Source organism: Scardinius erythrophthalmus (genome assembly GCF_964197995.2).
Source record: "Scardinius erythrophthalmus genome assembly, chromosome: 3".
Lineage (NCBI taxonomy): Eukaryota > Metazoa > Chordata > Actinopteri > Cypriniformes > Leuciscidae > Scardinius > Scardinius erythrophthalmus.
Window position 1 is genome coordinate 42,445,430 of NC_138223.1, and position 20,194 is coordinate 42,465,623.

The following is a 20,194-nucleotide window of genomic DNA, read 5'->3' on the forward strand; positions in this document are numbered from 1 at the left end:
TTTCTAGTTGGACCAAGCTGGTCATTTATGGTCCTTAGAGCTGGTAGACCAGGATCCAGCAGGACCATAGATTATTTTTTGTTTTAATGATATCTACATACCTTATATGAAGAAAGCAGCTTTAAAAATGTGTTTTACTTAAATTGCAGTAAACGCGGCTATAAAGCATTTATAAGTTCAAAATCTACTAAAACTACCCCACTTGTGCATGTTCATTTGAGCAGTAACATGTGGCAGGAGCAGCAGCATCTCCAGACGTCTGTCATATGCGCGTCATCGCTATTTTGGACACTTTGGATGGAGAGCACGAGGACGCGCCAGATCTATTCTTGATTCCATAGAGGATTAAATACATATCTCAGACAAAAGTCTAACTGTTAGAAGGATATCGCATTAAGTTGATCATGGCTGGTCTTCAGAGTGGCTCAAACGTAACGCGTAATTTCACGAATCAGTTCGTGCAGCCGGCGTGGCGTGTCGCGGTCTGGTCGGCCGCGTACAGCTCCGTGCTCGCGGTCGCCGTGTTCGGGAACATCATCGTTATATGGATCATTTTGGCCCATAAACGGATGCGCACCGTTACCAACTATTTCTTGCTCAACCTGGCTTTCTCCGACGCCTCGATGGCCGCCTTCAACACGCTCATCAACTTCATTTACGCCACGCACGGAGAGTGGTACTTTGGAGAGGTGTACTGCAAGTTCCACAACTTCTTTCCCGTGACCGCCGTGTTTGCCAGCATTTACTCCATGACAGCGATTGCAGTCGACAGGTAATACTGTTTATGATCAGTTATAACATTTTGATCAGAGTTCATCATTCACACAAACATTAAGCTGAGGTAATTGCTTCAGGGTTCCCATGGAAATTGTGATTTCCAGAAGACACGGAAATTAATAGAATCTTTAAAAAGTAATAGAAATCTTCTACAGTTTCAAAAGTGGGGGTTAGCCGTAGAAGAACCATTTTTGGTTCCCTAAAGAATATTTCAGGGAACAGTTCTTAAAATATTTTTTTTCTTAGTGTGAAGAACATTTCAATATTATAAATAACATGTTTTTCCACTGTAAATAACCTTTTGTGGAATGAAAATACAGATGTTAAAGGTTCTTAATGCACATTTTCCAGACTGCTCTTTCTGTTTATTCAGGTCTCTTCTAGCATTTTGTTGAAAATATGAACAAAAAATAATCTGAGAACTATTGAATACTAGCCTACTCTATTCAGGTCCGGTCAATCTGTACAAAAAAACTAATTGAATTTACAACATAGAATTACAAAAAAAGTGTTCAAATGTTTGTGGGAGAGAGATTGAGATGATGTTGAGTGTAACAAAAATTGGAAACATTTAAGGATTGAAAGTGCTCTTAAAAGTCTCAAAGTGAGCTTTTTATTAGATACAATTATTTTGCAAATCTCAGCATTATTTATAATAGAAATAATCAATATATCGTTTATGATACCATGTTTTTAAATGTTTGATATTTTGTATGAATATAAAAAAGGTATAAACCAGCCTCTGTAAAATGGCAATCAAATCAGTACATGTCAATAGCTATATTGTGGCAAGATTACAATGATTGGATATTTAATTGTATTTATACTTATTTATATTTATATGTATTACTGGCCCATGCATTTCCCCTGACATCACCCTGCTTTTTGTTAGTATTTTTTAAAAGGAATTCATATCAAGTAATCATTAAAGAAAAGTCATGGGAAGAAGGTATGTGAGAACAGCACAAAGAGAGGAACAGGTTTTTAAGGACCACCAGCATAGGCTTCTTTCTTCCTCTTTCTTCCTCTTTCTTCCTCTTCCACCTGTTCATTTACAGAATAATGCAGAGTTGATACAATAATGTAACCTTGTGCAATCAACATTCATAGCATCCAGTTGAATGCATCTAATGAGATGAGATGAGATCGTTGATACTGATCTGCATTATACAGAGCATTGGGGGGCTTTTCCTTCATTAAAAGCTTACAAGCTCAGTCTGTGGCTGTGTGAGCCAGAGAACATCAGTTCATCCTAACTCTATGTAATCTTTCATCATGCGCGAGTGTTCATGTCCATATGCCTGCTCGCCTTTTCATTCCTATTATCAAAAGGTTATCATTTAGATAGGGTGGAATTAAAATAGTTTTTAATAAGGCATTTCATTTTTCAATATGAATTACCCATAAATGTCATCAACATACAAGACTATATTAATTATTGGGAATGCCACCTACCGACATTTGTGTTTAATTTATTCATGTTCCATTATATTTTCAAAATATTCGCTCACAGTGGAAGTGCTTTTTTATTAGAGATAATGCTCTGATTTACTCCAGAGTTCATTATGATGAAGTCAAACAGCATGAAGCTGGCTTATTATGCGTTATATTTTTTTTTTTGTCCATTTTAAGTTTAAAGTCAGGATGAAATGGAAGTTGCACTAGACTTTTCTTCCCTTTTTGTTACCTATATCCAAGTGAAACGAATTCTTGAAGAAAACATGTAGGATGGGACCTGATTTTGTCCATTGGGAATTGATTGGATGGTTGTGGTTTGCTATTGGTGGATCTCATGTGAGTGACAGGTTGCCCCGCCCTCACGCCAGTAAACGCATCATCAGAGAAGAGAAGATGCTGCAAGAGGGAGGGAAGGTTACTTTGATTACAGATTATGAGGCACATGAATAAAAAAAATGATTTGCACAGATAGATCATAAAAAAAAAAAAAAAAGAATTGTCCATTTTTATTTCATGTTGACTTTAAGGCAAGAAACCAGGTGAATAGGGTTTAATATTTAACTGATTCAACAGATATCACCATAATTTCCCAGTTGATTGCTTAAGAATAGCAAAAATGATATTAGTTTTCTCAAATCTTATGTTTAGAAATGCAAATGATGTATTATCTAAGTAAACATGCTCTCATTTACGTAAATTTCCAGGACATAAATCTTGGTTAAAGCCAGGTTCAAAATTCTTGTCACTTTATGTTGACATATTACATATTTGCATATCTCTTTTCATCACTAAGGTTAGACGCCATATTGAATTTAACACAGATGAAAATGAGGCTGTAAGGGATAGACGTACAGTCTTTACAATGGCACGCACTGTACAGCCAGTTACAGCCAGAAAAAATCACCATGTTTTTTGGAATAAAATGCTATGTAAATCAGGCAAATGATATATGAACAAACCCCTCTGTAAAAACCTTCGGAATATAGATAAATCTGGTGTAAGTGCTGCTGAAGTGGAGATTTCTGACTGAAGAAAAAACTCATTTTGAGAAACATATGTACTGCAATTGAAATGGAGCAACAACAAAAAAAAGTGCTTTATTAGTCTGAAAAGCAAAATAGCCCAAAATCTCCAAATTGACCAAAAACATTTTTCTTTGTGCAGGTACATGGCCATAATTCACCCTCTGAAGCCTCGTCTGTCAGCTACCGCTACTAAAGTGGTGATTCTCTGTATTTGGACCCTGGCGGTGATTTTGGCTTTCCCGCTGTGTTTCTACTCCACCACGAGAACTATGCCCCGCAGAACCGTCTGCTTCGTTGCCTGGCCGAGACCCTCTGAGGATTCGTTCATGTAAGAGATTCATTTGTTCCAAACAAAAGTTCCAAATCAGTCACTAATAAGGTCGATTTCACTCAGGATTCTCAACAGCCAGATGATATTTTGGCAATGCCTGATTGGCTTTTTTTCTGCTTGATTGTAATTTCTGTACAGCCTGCACTTCTCAGGCTCTGCTTTCACTCCTCAAATATTGGTAATGCTCTTTCTGGCTTTACATTTCCTGCTATCCTTACACTAAGTACCATCTGGCAGTGAGGCGAGAAACACTGAAAACCAAACACATTACCTATTTACCAGTGGCCAAATGGTGTGTGAGAAGCGTAAACAGTCATTCCGACTCACAATCTAAATTTATTGTCTAAATATCAAACCCTGGGCATTTGTACTTGGTTTTATCATTTGGCGAGCTCTATAAAAGCCACTTGTTTTTCACAACGGCTTCCTCTCCTCTCACCTGTGCAGGTATCATATCATAGTAACGGTGCTGGTGTACATGCTGCCCCTAGTGGTGATGGGTATCACCTACACTATAGTCGGGGTGACACTTTGGGGAGGAGAGATTCCTGGAGATTCATCGGACAATTATGTTGGACAACTGCGTGCTAAAAGGAAGGTAAGAAGGTCTGAGTTTGGAACTGCATGCATTGTGGTAGAAGATCAAAACTGTATAGTTCCTCATTTCCCCATTCCCTCTTGTCTTTCCAAACCTTTATTGCTTTATTTCTTCTGCAGAACATAAAAAATAAACATATTTTGTGTTCGTAGATTTAATATCTGCTAACACTTTATTTTGATACTCACCCAACAGACATTCTACTGACTATAAGTAACTTTGCAACTACGTCAATTCATTCTGCTAACCCAAACCAGTCTACTACAGTCTACTAATACTTTAATGAGAGTTAGTTGACGTGTAGTTGCAAAGTTACTTAGGCCTATAGTTAGTAGAATGTCTAAAGTGTTACCAAAATGAGTAAATATACCTTTTAATGTTGTTTATATGTCTATATGGTGTTTTTAATATGCTTTAAGACAAACCATGTGCAAATTCATAAGTCGTCACCATTGCTGAGTATTTTCTCCTTAAAACTGCAGTGAACCAAAGACAGTCTCAAAAACACGGTTTGAAATCGCTGGTGTTTCTGACGTCACAAACTACCTTGTAACCAATCAGGGGTGCGTTTCCTAAAAGCATCGTTAGCCAACTATGTTCGCAAGTTCCGTCGTTATCAGCATAGTTCAACGAGTCAGAGTGTTTCCCGAAACCATCGTTCTAACGAACATTCGCAAACAGCATCGCAAAGTTGTGTAGTTGGAACGACAGTTCTTGACCTGTGATTAGAAGCATAGTTTCTAGTTTGCATGACGTGGACTTAATAAATCCTTATCTTGAGCAATATAAGCAAGCTGACATTCAGTACAACCTGTGTCTTTTATTTAGAATACATACAAATGTCATTTACGTCTTTTAGTTTGTTAAGAGATTTAAAGAACCGTTTTTGAAGAGTGCGCATGTGCGAACGTGCTCTACTATGGAAGAACGAGCCTATGATTGAATCTGGTAAATAAAGCCAAATAACTGAGAAAAATGAGAAATAGTCCTCAGATGTCATATCTGTAATTCATAGCAAAACATCTAGCGTTAATTCGATCTCAAACAGATTCATTAAAAGAAGTTATTACTCCACCGACCACTTTGCAACAATACGGTTTTGAGAAACAGTCGTGACTAGCTAGTTGATTTCTTCAACGATGCATCATACTATGGTAGTTAAGCAGCGAGTTACGTCGTTGTTGGGGGAAACACACCCCTGATCAACATGTGATCGTCTCTGAACTGGTGCGAGTGAGTGGAGACGGCGCTCATTTGCATATTCATAGAACCACGTACACTAAATGAGGCAAGGGTGTAGAGTTACATTCAAGCTATTTTAAGGCATGACAAATTTTTTTTCAAGGTAAAAAAATAAAAAATATGTAATTTTGGTGATTGACTACAGGGGGACATTATGTCTTTTAAAATCTTTCAAAGTGAAAGTATTTGTGAGATGGAGATGGAAAGTTACGCTACACTGCATGTTAGAACCGAAGGATTTCTCTCTCATATGATCTCTCTGTCCTCGGTAGGATTGTCAGAATGAGGTGACTAAAGGACAGTGTTTAAGAAATGAACCCATGCATTTGTAAATCATAGAAATTAATCTATGTATTTATTGTTACCTGTACGGAGCATATCTCACTGTATTGTTATATCCATTTGAGATTTTTCGACAGATTAAGGTCATGTCTGGTTTATCTCTCCGGTCAGCTCTGAGCTTTTCATGAGCCGGCGCGTTCAGACACACGTTTGCACACGTGGAACAATCACAGGTCCCTCTTAGGGATGATTCTAGGACAAGTCATCTCTTATTGTGCACAAATGGTTCATATTAATGACTGTGATCATTCTATGTAATCCAGTTCTTTTGTTTTTGATGCAGAGATTACGGAAACATTTCAAATATAACCATAGGATTATGCTGGATTAAAGCACTTGTTTACTCACCTTTACTCACAATCGCTTCCCAAACCCCATTCATTCCTGTGAAGAACGCTCTGATTGACTGCAATGTAATGGAAAGTATTCCAGTAGGTTTCACAGGGTGTGTGAACTGTTTCTCAGACTCTTGATGGGAAAAAAAAGTTTAAAATTTGCACAGATTATGAGCAATTTCTATATTTCTTCCATAAAAGGAAATGGACAGTTTTTATTTAGTAATGCCCTAGCAACACTTTATAAACCACCCAAAACACATTAGATACTATCAATGAACAACCACTCAAAACAACCTGGAAATCTATTGTGAACGCATGTACGCCCATTGTCGGAAGGAAGCCAGTGCTTGTAGTTTATAAAGTTTTAAATATGGATATTTCTCACACAAAAACCTATCGTTTCACTTCAGAAGGCATTTATTAACTCACAATAAAGTGTAACCTTTTTTTTTTCATAATTGTTTTTGATTAACCAAGCAAAACCGCAGAAAGTGGTTACAAATGTGGAAAAATATTCAAGTGACCTGAAGATGTAGATGAAGACAGAATTTTCTATATAAAGAAAATAATCGACAGAAGATGCGACTCACATGTGACAAATTTGCACTTATGATAAATGCATCAGTTTTTACTAAAGTTACATCTAATCCAGGGTTCTCTGTATTTTTTAGCTTTCCCTTTTGCAGAATGTCATGAATGGTGAGAAAATCAGCATGATTCACAATGAGTAGAAAACTAGCTGTAGCCTCCTGACAGGTCATGTTCACCTACCCTCCTGAAAGATATTGTGCTTTCACACTGATTGAAGACCCCTTATTCTCTTCCCTTGAAACCTTAAAAAACTTGTGTCAAACTGGCATAAAAAAGACAAGTCCTCTGACACTTCTGCCGTCGTGTCTGCTGGCCGGTTTACGTCACACCTAACCTTTCTCTGCTTTGTGTAACTGTCAGTCAGAAATGATTCGCAAGGCTCCACTGCATCCCATTACTCTTTAAACTACAGTGGGGTCTTTTCAGGGTACAAGACTATTGTCACATTTTTACAGACAAGGTGCAAATGAACGTGTTCATTGATTGATGACGGACTGCGTTTCTTTGTCTTTTCCAACAGGTTTGTGTCAAATTATGCGCAAATTAATGAGACGATGTGAGTGGCTTTTCAAAGTTTGTCGTGAGCAGAGGAACTTGGAGAATGAAGGATGTTTGTATGTTGTTTTCAAAAGCGATGAATAAATGGCTGGAAGATTTTACCATTAATGATGGAGGTGCCAGTTTCGGTGGTTTGGTTTTAAAAACAGAGGGGAAAGATATGAATTGCAGGCAAGGGCAAGTGAGCCTGAGATCGTTGTTCTCCGTAAAAATCTAAAAATGCTAATTTGATTGGCTAGTACTGCGATACCTCTGGTTATAGTCCCGCTGAAAACGAAGTTTGGTGAACAGGTTGATGAATGAACTCAAATCACTGAATTTGTAAAAGCCATCAAATCTTTGAAAGATATTAGCAAATAAATTAGATATGGTTTATTCTGATACTACCATTCAAAAGTCTGGGGTCCATACTTTTAATCTAATTTAACAAAAGTCAAAGTAAAGACATTGATAATGTTACAATCAAATTCAGTTTCAAATAAATGCTGCTCTTTTGAACTTTCCATTCATCAAAGAATCCTGAAAGAAAGTATCCACAAAAATATGAGGCAGCACAACTGTTTACAACATTGATGATATTAATCAGAAATGTTTTTTTGAGCATCAAATCAGCCTATTAGAATGATTTCTGAAGGATCATGTGACACTGAAGACTGGAGTAATGATGCTGAAAATTCAGCTTTGATCACAGGAATAAATGACATCTCAAAACATATTCAAATAGAACACAGTTATTTAAAATTGTAATAATATTCCACAATATTACTGGTTTTGTCCATCAAAATACCACTTTAGTGGCATTTACAATACATAATGTAAAATGTGCAATTATGTACTACTTTTCTGCACACTGCAATTTCCTCCTGCTCTTTCGTGATTAAAAACTACCACGGCTCTAAATGAAACTTGACTCACACCTGCCTGATGACTTTCAGTGTGGTGCCAAATCACTATCAATCACATTTCCCCCAGTCATTCATTATCTGTTTCCAGGTTGGAGTTTTTGTTCACTGAACGATAGCAGCAGATGCTTTGAGTTGTAGACTGAGATCTTACGAGCTGAGCCGTGACTTTCCCTGATGCTGTTTTGTTCCAGCAAGAAGCCAAAAACCCCATGTTTTGCATGCATATGTTCGTGTTGTGACTTGTGATCATTTGCTCTCTCCTCAGGTGGTGAAGATGATGATCGTGGTGGTGGTGACCTTTGCCCTCTGCTGGTTGCCCTATCACATCTATTTCATTGTGACGGGCCTAAACAAGCGTCTGAACAAGTGGAAGTCCATCCAGCAGGTCTATCTGTCAGTGTTGTGGTTGGCCATGAGCTCCACCATGTACAACCCGATTATTTACTGCTGTCTGAATGGCAGGTAATGAAACATATACAAAACACACCGTCAGGGTGCAAAATTTACTTTTTGTCACATCTACCAATGGAGAAAATTGAGAAAGAATTCTGGCCAAAGGCTTCTCACCTGCCAAATAAATAAACGTGGCATTATTTTTATTTGAAAATATAGATTTTCAGTATAAGAATGATTATATATTATATATATTTTTAATTAAGAACTACATCTTTACTTTATATAATGTCTTTACTGTAACTTTTGATCAATTTGATGCATCCTTGCTGAATAAAAGTATTGATTTCTTTAATATTTCTCCCAAAAAAAATTAGCCCTTACATGCGCTTCGTGAGGCACACTAGCACACACACGCAAGGTCTCTCGCTCCCTCTCTCTACACGTTCTTCCCCCGGTAGACGTAGAATCCACAGCTAGATCAATGAGAAGCCCTATTACAACGACCATCATTTGAAGTGTCACACAGTTCTGAAATTATCGTACATTATAGGATTTTTTCCATTATTGATCGTACATCGTACAGAGGTCAAAATTATCGTACAAATACGATAATTATCTTACATCTGGCAACACTGGTGATTTCTGAAGGATCATGTGACACTGAAGACTGGAGATGCTGAAAATTCAGCTTTGATCACAGGAATAAATTACATTTCACAACATATTCAAATTTAAAATTAAAAATTTTCAAATTGTAATAATATTTCACAATATTACTGTTTGTCTTTTCTTTTTAATCAAATAAATGCAGTCTTGGTGAGCAGAAGAGACTCCTTTAAAAACATAAAAGATCTTTTGAACGGCGGTGTATATATGCAGAGAGGTTGGACAACGAAACTGAAACACCTAGTTTTAGACCACAATAATTTATTAGTATGGTGTAGGACCTCCTTTTGCGGCATCAGTACGTCTTCGGGAATAACAGATACAGCTATTTTACAGCGGCCAGAGGGATTTGAGCCATTCCTCTTCCTCTTCCAGAACAGTGTCCAGGTCACTATGTGACGCTGGTGGAGGAAAACGTTTCCTGACTCGCTCCTCAAAAACACCTCAGTAATATTTAGATCTGGTGACTGTGCAGGACATGGGAATTGTTCAACTTCTTCCATGTTACACTTTCATGTTCATCAAACCATTCTATCACATGTCTTGCTGTGTGTAATGGTGTATTATCATGCTGAAACACGGCACCCCCTTCAGGGTACAATGTTTGAACCATTTTGTGCACGTGGTCCTCGTGCAGATTTGTTCGGTAGACCTTGTCAGTGACGCGTCCATCAAGCACAGTAGGGAATACCATGATATTACAGCCCAAACCATCTGATCCACCATGTGCTTCACTCTGAGCACACAAATCTCCCACGGATGTGGGAAAGACAGTGAAGGTGGACTCGTCAGAGAACAATACATGTTTCACACAGCCCAAGATTAGCACTTTTGGCACCAATAAAACCGACATTTGGCATTGACACGCGTGAACAAAGTTCTGGTTACAGCAGCCTAACCATGAATATCGACTCTGTGGAGCTCCAGGCGAACAGTTTTGAGGAAACAGGAGAGTTGAGGTGCGCATTTAATTTTGCAGTGGGTTTGGGGAGTGGTGGTTTTATGTTTTTTGGATGAAATCCAGGTTAAGACAGCTTCCTCTTGCGTATGACAGTCACTCCCGTTGAATGTGGTTTGTCATACTTGGTTGTATGCTGACATTACCCTGGATACCAGAGCTCTCGATACACCCCAAAGACTCGCTGTCCTGGTCACAGATGAGCCGGAGAAACGCTCACCAACAATTTGCCCTTTTTTGAACTCCCATATATCTCCCATTATATGTAATGTACAACTGTGCTATTGCTCTGCTAATTCAACCTTCACGCTCTGCTCTTACTGATGCGATGTGAAATCTGTGAAGATTGGCCACAAGGCCGTGCAACACTATATTGCCCTGTGTTTCAGTTTCATTGTCCAACCCTATATAAGTATTGTTCTTTTGAATATAAAAGGTATTGCAGTTTAACTTAATTAACTTTATAGTCAACTTGCAAGTAACATGGTCTTATTTAATATTTAAAAAAAACATAAAAAAGTACATTAAAATAAATGGATATATAAAATGAAATAATAATAATAATTTAATATTTATTTGTAATAATATATTTTATATATTAATATTAAATATATTAATATACATAATGTTAATATATATTATAACACATAATGTGAATATATTATATTTATTATATTATATTTAATAATATTTAATTAAAATATATATTTGTCAAATATTATTTGAATATAAAAGGTATAATAAAGAATGTAAAAAAGTTTAATATAAAAATAATATTCTGTATATATATATATATATATATATATATATATATATATATATTATTATTATTTATTATATATATAAATATTTTTTCAGAGGCTGAAAATATTATGAAGCAATTATTTTAATATTATTAATGGGAAATTATTTCAATGAGTAAATCCTTTTTTCCAAACCTCCAGGTTTAGGGCCGGCTTCAAAAGGGCCTTCAGATGGTGTCCCTTCATCCATGTATCAAGCTACGATGAGCTGGAGCTCCGTCCCACCCGTCTCCATCCACGTAACCAGAGCAGCATGTGCACCCTGTCCCGGGTCGACACCAGCGTCCACGGAGACGACCCCCGCCACAGCAACCGAAAGAGCACCAAGTCCCAGTGTCAGGTCGAGGTCAGAGACCAAAACACAGCAGCTACTAAACTCTGTCTTCACAGAGAGCCAGTGTTTGCAAGTGAGCAGCTCAGCTGAAGGTGCTCCATTACACTCATGCTTCTAATCATCTGCAGTGTGATGAAGCAATACTGCCTCCAAGTGGAGAATTTGGAACATTATCAGTGTAGTTTAGCGTACTACTCAGTGCATGCTGCCTAGTATATACTGCATACTGCCTTCTCATTTCTTAAATAGAACATAGTACATTATGCAATTATAAGCATTTATTACATGGCTTGGTTGAATTCTAATGTAGAATGCGGTCTGTTATTTCTTGATAACAGAGCGCTGCGAAGTATAACACACCGTTGCCATGAAAAACAGAGCGTTGCTATGGACGCAGGATTCTAACCGTAGAGACGGAACAGGCTATTTCCTTTAGCGGAAGCAATACAATCGTTTTTAAATCAATAAACTCCTTTTTAAATCAATATTTTGTGTCAAATTATTGATTTATTTGGTAGGTAGCCATGTAATAAGCGGGATAATGTAGAGCGAGGCGGTTGTTATAGCGAATACAACCCCTTCAGGCTGATTCAAGCGGAGGGGTCTTGAATCAGCCTATCAGTGTTGTATTCGCTATAACAACCGCCTCGCTCTACATTATCCCTTACTTAAAACATGACAAACATAAAAAGCTTAAATTCAATCGGTTCATCATATAGCCTAACGCGATCGTGTCCTTTTAGAAAATTTGGACTAAACCTAAATGTTTTTTTTTTTTAAAGCTCTTTATGAACTTTTCAAAGTTGTAGTTGCGTAGCCTGTCAATGGAGAGACAGAAATCTCTCAGATTTCATTAAAAAGTTCTTAATTTGTGTTCCAAAGATGAACGAAAGTCTTAACGGGTTTGGAACGACACGAGGACGAGTAAATGATGACAGAATTTTCCTTTTTGGGTGAACTATCCCTTTAATAATACATGCATATAGAAATGTAATATTGTGCATACTAAACATAGCCAGCACTTTTCCCTCTGTATCGAAGTGTATCTCAGTCTGAACTGAGAGACTGACTTCAAGTGCAACTGAATGTAAAACTTAATAGCACATTTGAGCCAACAAATTTTGAGCCAGGTTGTAAGAAGAAGCAAAGTTATGAAGCAATGTCAGAAAATAAGTGAAATGACTTTAAATAATGTGTATAACATATGCTGCATCCACTGAGCGACAGAAATAATGGAATTTATTTGTGAATTTCGTAAAAACATTCCCACATACATTGGTGCATAAAACTCTGCCCATGTTTTGTGAATAAGGTCCAGTGAATGTAAATAACACACTACAATAACTTGACTATGTCAGGTTTTGTTGTACAATTTTTGTCTTGTTCACATTTGATATATAATGTGTGCTATAGTGTGTTATTTACTATGTACTGTTTATTGATTTGTATAGTAAGTAATGTGCAAAGTTACATTTTTGTTAGGCTTCCTAAATCACAGTATAGTCATAAAAAATGAATATAAAATGCTTTCACGTTTATATGCTAATTGTTTTTTTAGCTTTTACTCATGCTTTGTTGTAATGATTTGATCTAAACTAAGGATAGCCTGTATGTGAAACACGAATAATGTTGGTACTGTGATCACATTGTTTGGATGTTGAATGTGAACAACAAAAGATTTATTAAAGTGAACAACAGAAATGATGACAACATTCTTTGGTAGAATCATGTTCTGTGAGAAACGCAATATTTTTTTCATAATATTGACGGCTGATTTGAAGCCTCACATTTTTGTTAAGTAGAAATTAATTTATTTGCAGTATGAACAATTAAGAGTTGTGTTATCTGTAGATCCGTTTTTTTTTTTTTGTTTGTTTTTTTTTGCCTCATGCATTCATGCATTGCTCGTGCACGGTAGCTGGACCGTGCTAAATAAGAATTATTGCTAAGCTTGGTGTTGGTCAAGTTAAAGTCACGTGTCTGCCTTGGAATATTTTGGAATCAAAAATGCATTCCATTCCATTTTCGTGAAATTACTGCAATCGAATATTCACCTATTTTGAAAACAGCTACATGAACAAACTACAATCTTTTCTTTTTATATATATAAATGCACTTGATAGCCTGTATAACGCATGTTGTTTTAATTATGTGTAGGTCAGTGCAACCACTAGATGGCGCCATTGCTTGTATTCTTAGTTAGATGAGGAATGTGTGCTGGTGAAAGCCAATTGAAGGTTAAAAAACATTTCAGGACACTTTGTTCCCGCCGCAGCTTAAATCTAACGTCAGGAAATTGTGTACTTTGAATTTGAAAGGAAACGTTAATTTCCTTCTTTAAACAATATAACCATAGGCTACAGCAATCCGCGACAGATGAGAAATTCTCTTTTTTCTCCAAGAGGAGAATAGTTGAAGGATACAGGGATGTGATTTTTCCGGATTAATCCGGAATTCCGGATTTTCCGACCTGAAAATGTGACCTACGTGAATCATGCAGATCTGTAAAAAAAAAAAAAAAAAAAAAGCCGTCAGCCGTCACTATGGTAACCCGGGACGGAACCACAATCGCCGCGAATCGCCGTCCCCGCGCAACAGGGCCACACCGGGCGGCACGTCAACATGGTTACAGATGGCAAAGAGATGCTTTTTTCCCCGCCCAGCGAGTGCTTCAAGTGCGTCAGAAAGAGAGCGCGCGCGCGATCAGTTGTTGGTAATTTGTTGTGTAGCGTGCGCGACGCAGCATCCAATGTAGAAAGCATTGCTTTTGTTTGAGGGCGCTTAACACACAGGCTCGTAGAAACGGGCCTGGCAGCTCGCGCCAGTTCTAGACACGGTGAAAGTTTCCTGATTGTGACGGATGGCCGAATTTACATGACACATTATAAATGAGCATAGTCTGCGATAGATACAGTGCCAAAAAGAAGAGAAGAGGATAAAAGGGGATAAAGACAGAGGTAAAGTGATGTAGTGAATGAACAGTTTATCTAATTGCATAGGAGTAAGATACTATCATTTCATGGCAGTTATTTTTACCTTAAACTTAATGTTAGCAGTTGTTCTGAGTTCTCCAGAGGCCCCAGACTGTGTGATTTTGTAACAATCATGTCAGTTTTAAGACGTGATTTATTATCACTTTTTTATTAATGTTTTACTCTATAGTTGTGCAGTTTTGGGGGGAATACAGTACAGGCCAAAAGTTTGGACACATTACTATTTTTAATGCTTTTGAAAGAAGTTTCTTCTGCTCATCAAGCCTGCATTTATTTGACCAAAAATACAGAATTTTTTTTAATATTGTGATATTTTATTACAATTTAAAATAATTGGTTTTCAATTTATTATACTTTAAATTATCATTTATTTCTGTGATGAAAAGCTGAATTTTCAGGATCATTACTCCAGTCTTCAGTGTCACATGTGACATCCAGTCAATCACATGATCCTTTAGAAATCGTTCTAATATTCTGATTTATTATGAGTGTTGGAAACAGTTCTGCTGCCTAATATATTTGATGAATAAAAGGTTAAAAAGAACTGCATTTATTCAAAATAAAAAAATATATATTTTCTTATTCTTTCTTATATCTATATCTTATTTACTATCACTTTTTTATCAATTTAACACATCCTTGCTGAATACAAGTATTGATTTATTTCAAAAAAAGAAAGAAAAAAATTACTGACCCCAAATAACTGACCAGTAGTGTATATTGTTGTTACAAAAGATTTCTATTTTTAAAACATTTTCTTCTTCTTTTTTATTTTATTTTTAATTTTTTTTTTTTTTACTTTTTATTCATCAAAGTATCCTAAAAGTATCACAGGTTATTAAAAAATATTAAGCAGCCGAACTGTTTCTAACTTTGATAATGAATCATCATATTAGAATGATTTCTAAAGGACTGGAATAATGATCCTGAAAATTCAGCTTTGCATCACAGAAAAAAAAAAGATAATTTAAAGTATAGGCTAATAAATGGAAAACCAATTATTTTAAATTGTAATAATATATCACAATATTGCATTTTTTTGTTATGTTGTTCTGTGTCATACTCATGACATAAGTTGGATGTTTAAGTTTGGTTTAAAAATGTTTTAAAAATATATACTTTATTTTTTAAATTCAAATAAGTTGTTGTCATGTGTCATAAAAAGTTGGATGTTGCACATTTAGCAGTATAGGTTTGGTAAAAAGATATTATGTTTTAAAATTCAAAAAAGTTATTGTCATTGTTGTTATAATTATTATTACTACTATTATTATACTATTACTATAGTATAGTAATTACTATTACTATATTACTATTCTATTATTATAGAATGGTGTTGATGGCGCAGTGGATTAGACACTTGGCTTTGATTTCCACTGCGACACATCCACCAAATAAGTTGTCATTTGTCATACTGTACAAAAAAAGTTGCATGTTGCACAACTAGCTGTAAAATAAATGAAAATGTATTTTTTGTTCAAATAAGTTGTTATGGGTCCTGCTTTACTATCCATATAGATCCGCCACCAGTTTGATTGGTGGTGGCGGCGGGGAGTCGGGAGGGGGGGGGGGGGTTGTCTCAGTATATTTTCCTGCTTTTTTGTCCTTAGCCAATCACATGCCTGAGGATAGAATAGTTCAGTTCAGTTTTAAATCAGTTATTTTTAATAGGATATCATAGAAATGCATAATGTTAGACATGCGATTGCAACATTTATTCTCATATCTCTTTTTTAGTATGATGTAAAGAGCCTCTTTCACATGACTTCCTGTTTATCCCCTGGACATCCTTATATCTCCCTTCGTATTCCCTGTTGACTGAACCACAGCCCAGACACTGACGTATGTGCCAGTAAAAAAGACAAAAAAGCAACCAAAAAAGTAGAATTTTTGTAGAAGATGTTTGTTTTGTTTGGTCCCTCACAATCACAAATGCTTGTAACTGCCTCCATTGAAGATTTGGTGGAGGTTATTTAGGTAAAGTGGAAGCTACTAATTTACTAGTTTGGGTCTCTCACGTGTGCACGCGCACTGTCACCTTATCATACGTAGCCTATCCATCCATCCAAACACAGCTCACATATAATGCAGCGTCATACTGTCTGCTCACACACACCGTCTGAAAGGTTATCGATGTATGTGTATTTTTGGTCTCATCTCATTCAGCTTCAAGGTCTCAGCAAGGTCAGTCGTAATGTTCTTATGAGTCAACAGCTCCCTCAGATCAACAATGCCAGGTCACAGGATCAGGACGTTTTGTTCGTCTTGTGCTTGTGAAAAGGCGTGCGTCCTAGACGTTATAAAAAATATATAATAATATCAAAGGCTCTTATTTAGGGTTGTAACAATATATCGTGGCACAATACATCGCAATTAATAAGAAAATGCAACAATATCTTGGATAGTGGCCATATGTATTGTTTGTAGGTCACCCAATATGAAAAAAGTGTGAGACAAATTCAAGTTTACAGAGTTTTAGTGTGAGTACATTACTATATAATGTTATCTTATGTTACCAGTAAAAAGTGGCCTATGCATTATTTTAAATATATCTAGTCGGTGCAAGCATATTCGTCTAAAATAATTCTGTATTTTAAGCTGTAGAATCATTCTGGTGTCGCCATTGTCCTTTGCATTGGGTTACCAACATCAAGTCCAATACCAAATTTTTCTATTTTAATCATTTTTTGTTAACCTTTTACCGTATGTCTTGGAGTATCGCAATAATAACATATCGTGAGTTCGGTATCGTGATATATATCGAACCATGACTTGAGGGTATCATTACACCCCTACTCTTATGTGAATGCTGCATTCTGTCTCTGTGCTGGAAACTCTTCACAATGTTAAGTGTAAGACTCTTACATATTCATTTATTCAGATCATTTATCATAAATGTCATGTTATTATAACAGTATACACTGTCATTTCTGTTAAAAAAAAGTTAAAAAGGTAATAAAAATCAAATATACAGACACTTAAGCTCACTAGTTTTGAACGTACTGAACACTGCATTTCTGACCAAGCTCATCTCTGTACTTTTGTCTCTTGATCACCAACTGCATATTTCACAAGTTGATTATAATTATTGTTTTCAATAAGTTAAGCCTTAAGAGACCCACATTGTGTTGAGAAAAACTGTAATGAGACAATAGCTGATAGCTGGCTTGTATAACAAAAAGCCTTTGAGCTTATATTACATCTCAGCTGGAGTTTGGCAAACCCACGGGAGACTCTCGGTTTTATGGTCTGATCAGCCCAAAACTGAACTTCTGAGCCTCACTTCTATGATATCTAATCTAATAGAGCATATGACTGTAAAAACACTCATGCAATAGTGCTGACAGCATCGTGCTTTGGGGATTTTTCTCTGAAGAAGGAAAAGTACAAAACGTACTGACAAAAAAAAAAAAAAAAAAACCTCCCTGAAGAGAACATGCTTTAGTCTGCATGATCACTGGAGATGGGAAGAGGATTTGTATTCAGTTCACAACAGGACAATGACCAGAGAGCAGTGACTGTGGAGGGGCTAAAACCCAAAAAGATGAATGTCCTAAAGAGTGACTCAGTCAAATTCCAGACTGTAATTCAACAAGTCTGTGGAATTACATAAAAATTGCTGATCTTAGTACTTCTGATGCAGCTTGAGAAATGCAGGAAAGGAATGGACAAAAATTCCAATGTCAAGATGTGCAATTCTCATAAAGACTTGAGCCAGGAAAATGAAACTACTGGCAAAGGTGGTCCTACCCACTCCTGGGATTCCTAGTATTTCATACAGTTGCAACCTTTGACTATTTACCACATGTTAAATGTTAGTATCACTACATGTTTGACTTGTTTGACATGTTTGAAAACCCAAAAAAACAGATGGTGAACTTTGCTGCGTTAAAAAAAACAAGTACACGAGGCAATCAAAGGTTCAAGCGAGAATGTATGTTCAGTGATGTTTGTCTGGTTTGAGCAACGCACAGATTGACACGAAGGTGATGAGATTCACGTGAAGTGATGCTTACACATAGATTTCATCGAAAAATCTCACGTGGAATTTTGGGAACCACACATAAATGAACCATTAGTTTCCCAAAATGCCAGGTGATATACAGTAGTCAACATTTGAAGTGGATCAAAAAAGTTCATCAAAGTTGTCCTAAGACAAGAACGGGTATTGTTCAAAGTTCATGTATAACTTTGATGAAAGGTTTTTAACCACTTCAATACTGTAAATCGGACATAAAAGATTTAGTTTGTTTATATTTTCCAATTAGACCCATAAAGACGCCATAAAATCAGGAGTTTTGTGGCTTTTAGAATCGCAATATTTACGGTACTTTTTGGTGAAAATCAATCTATGAATGCATATTAGGTGTGGTTAAGAGAAAGTATTTTAACATCTCAACACTTCGCAAGATTCTTGATAAATGAATGCTTGCATGCATAGTTCAGACAAAATTGCAAGGATAATAGCCCATTATTGAGTTACAAGATAATATTCTTATTCATAAATCAAAAGCAGTGCTGACGACTGCCTTACTGTATCTCTCTCTCTCTAAACAATAAGTTGGTCTGTGCTTGCGGTCAGCACTTTTTGCCGCCCCTGTCGAGGGGCCCTAAACGGCACGTCCTGCTTCATAACCCGCACTGATGATCTTCACAAAAAGCCGAGCGGGACAATCACACGTGTGGTGAGCGGCGCATGACAGGGTGTTCTCCACAGCTGTTTCCCCTATGAATGTGCCTCTCTGTCTGACACCAGCTGCTATAGGCTTTCAGCACAGAGACCAGGCACACATGTCATTAACAGGCTATCAGACTCACTTCTGTCGCAGTTTGCTGAAGTCACTGTCCGGAAATCACTCTCTGTTATCATCTTAACCTGTATGAAATATGGCTATGTGGTGCAGGTATAAGAGAGAATGTGCTGTTTGACTTAGACTTCCTTTATTAATCCCGAGGGGAAATTAAGTTAAGTTATAAGGGGAAATTAAGTTATGAGCTAAAATGATAGTTTGCATTAAAATAATCACTGCATGGCAGGTTGCACAAGACTTATCAAACCGTGTTATTATTTGTGCATAATAGTACTCTCTTAATTAATTTGTATTGGTATAAAATATGCACATGATAAAAAATATGGTACATACAGGCCAGATTAAACTAATAAAAATAAACCAACCTAACCTGAGCAATAAGGTATGGTACCATATCAGTTGTCGTGTAAATGAACGACCAAAACAAATAAAACGTTTTACTTTTTTTTTTTTTTGAAAACAGTGTTTTGTAAACGGCCCCCTATAAAATAGTAGATTTAGGCTACTTTTTTATCCAAACTTATTATTGTGGCCCTCTCCAGTCTCTTGCTCGCCCATGCTCACACGCTCCTGCTTATTTCAACAACAACAACAAAAAAAACAGAAAACTCATTCATTTAGCTACATGACAGCCTCAGGGATCTTTTTAAAAGGGTCTCCTCTTATCATATGTAGGCTATGTGTAGGTGTATGTATTCGTAACATATGCCTTGACCTGCTGATGGCAATGTAGCATGACAGATGGCAAAGTCATCGGATCGATGTTACACAGAATGGCCGATCGGTGAATGTTCCCTTGAGTTATCCTGAAATATAACTGTTAAAAACACATCTAGTGGAACAATATCAACATGAAATCTTTAAAAAAAAAAAATGTTTTGCACCACAATCACTAATCACTGAAGAAAGACTCCAAGTCATAGGACACAAAACAATACAATACAATAAAGAAAGTACAATACAATCAAATTTCAATTAAAATACAAGAAATACAATACAATAGAATAAATAAAAATTACAATCAAATTTCAATTAAATACAATACATTCAAATAAAATATTTTTTAAT

At 36.4% G+C, this 20,194-nt stretch overlaps 1 protein-coding gene across 1 annotated transcript; it reads left to right on the forward strand.

The window, feature by feature from the left end:
* Positions 1-404: 404 nt before the first annotated feature.
* On the forward strand, positions 405-11,412 carry tacr3l (tachykinin receptor 3-like; the record flags this gene model as incomplete). The annotated part of the gene is made up of 5 exons (XM_081360373.1): positions 405-772; positions 3,400-3,588; positions 4,039-4,189; positions 8,431-8,627; positions 11,130-11,412. The coding sequence occupies 5 exons, from the start codon at positions 405-407 to the stop codon at positions 11,410-11,412; spliced, it is 1,188 nt and encodes a 395-aa protein (XP_081216499.1).
* Between the last annotated feature and the right edge of the window lie 8,782 nt (positions 11,413-20,194).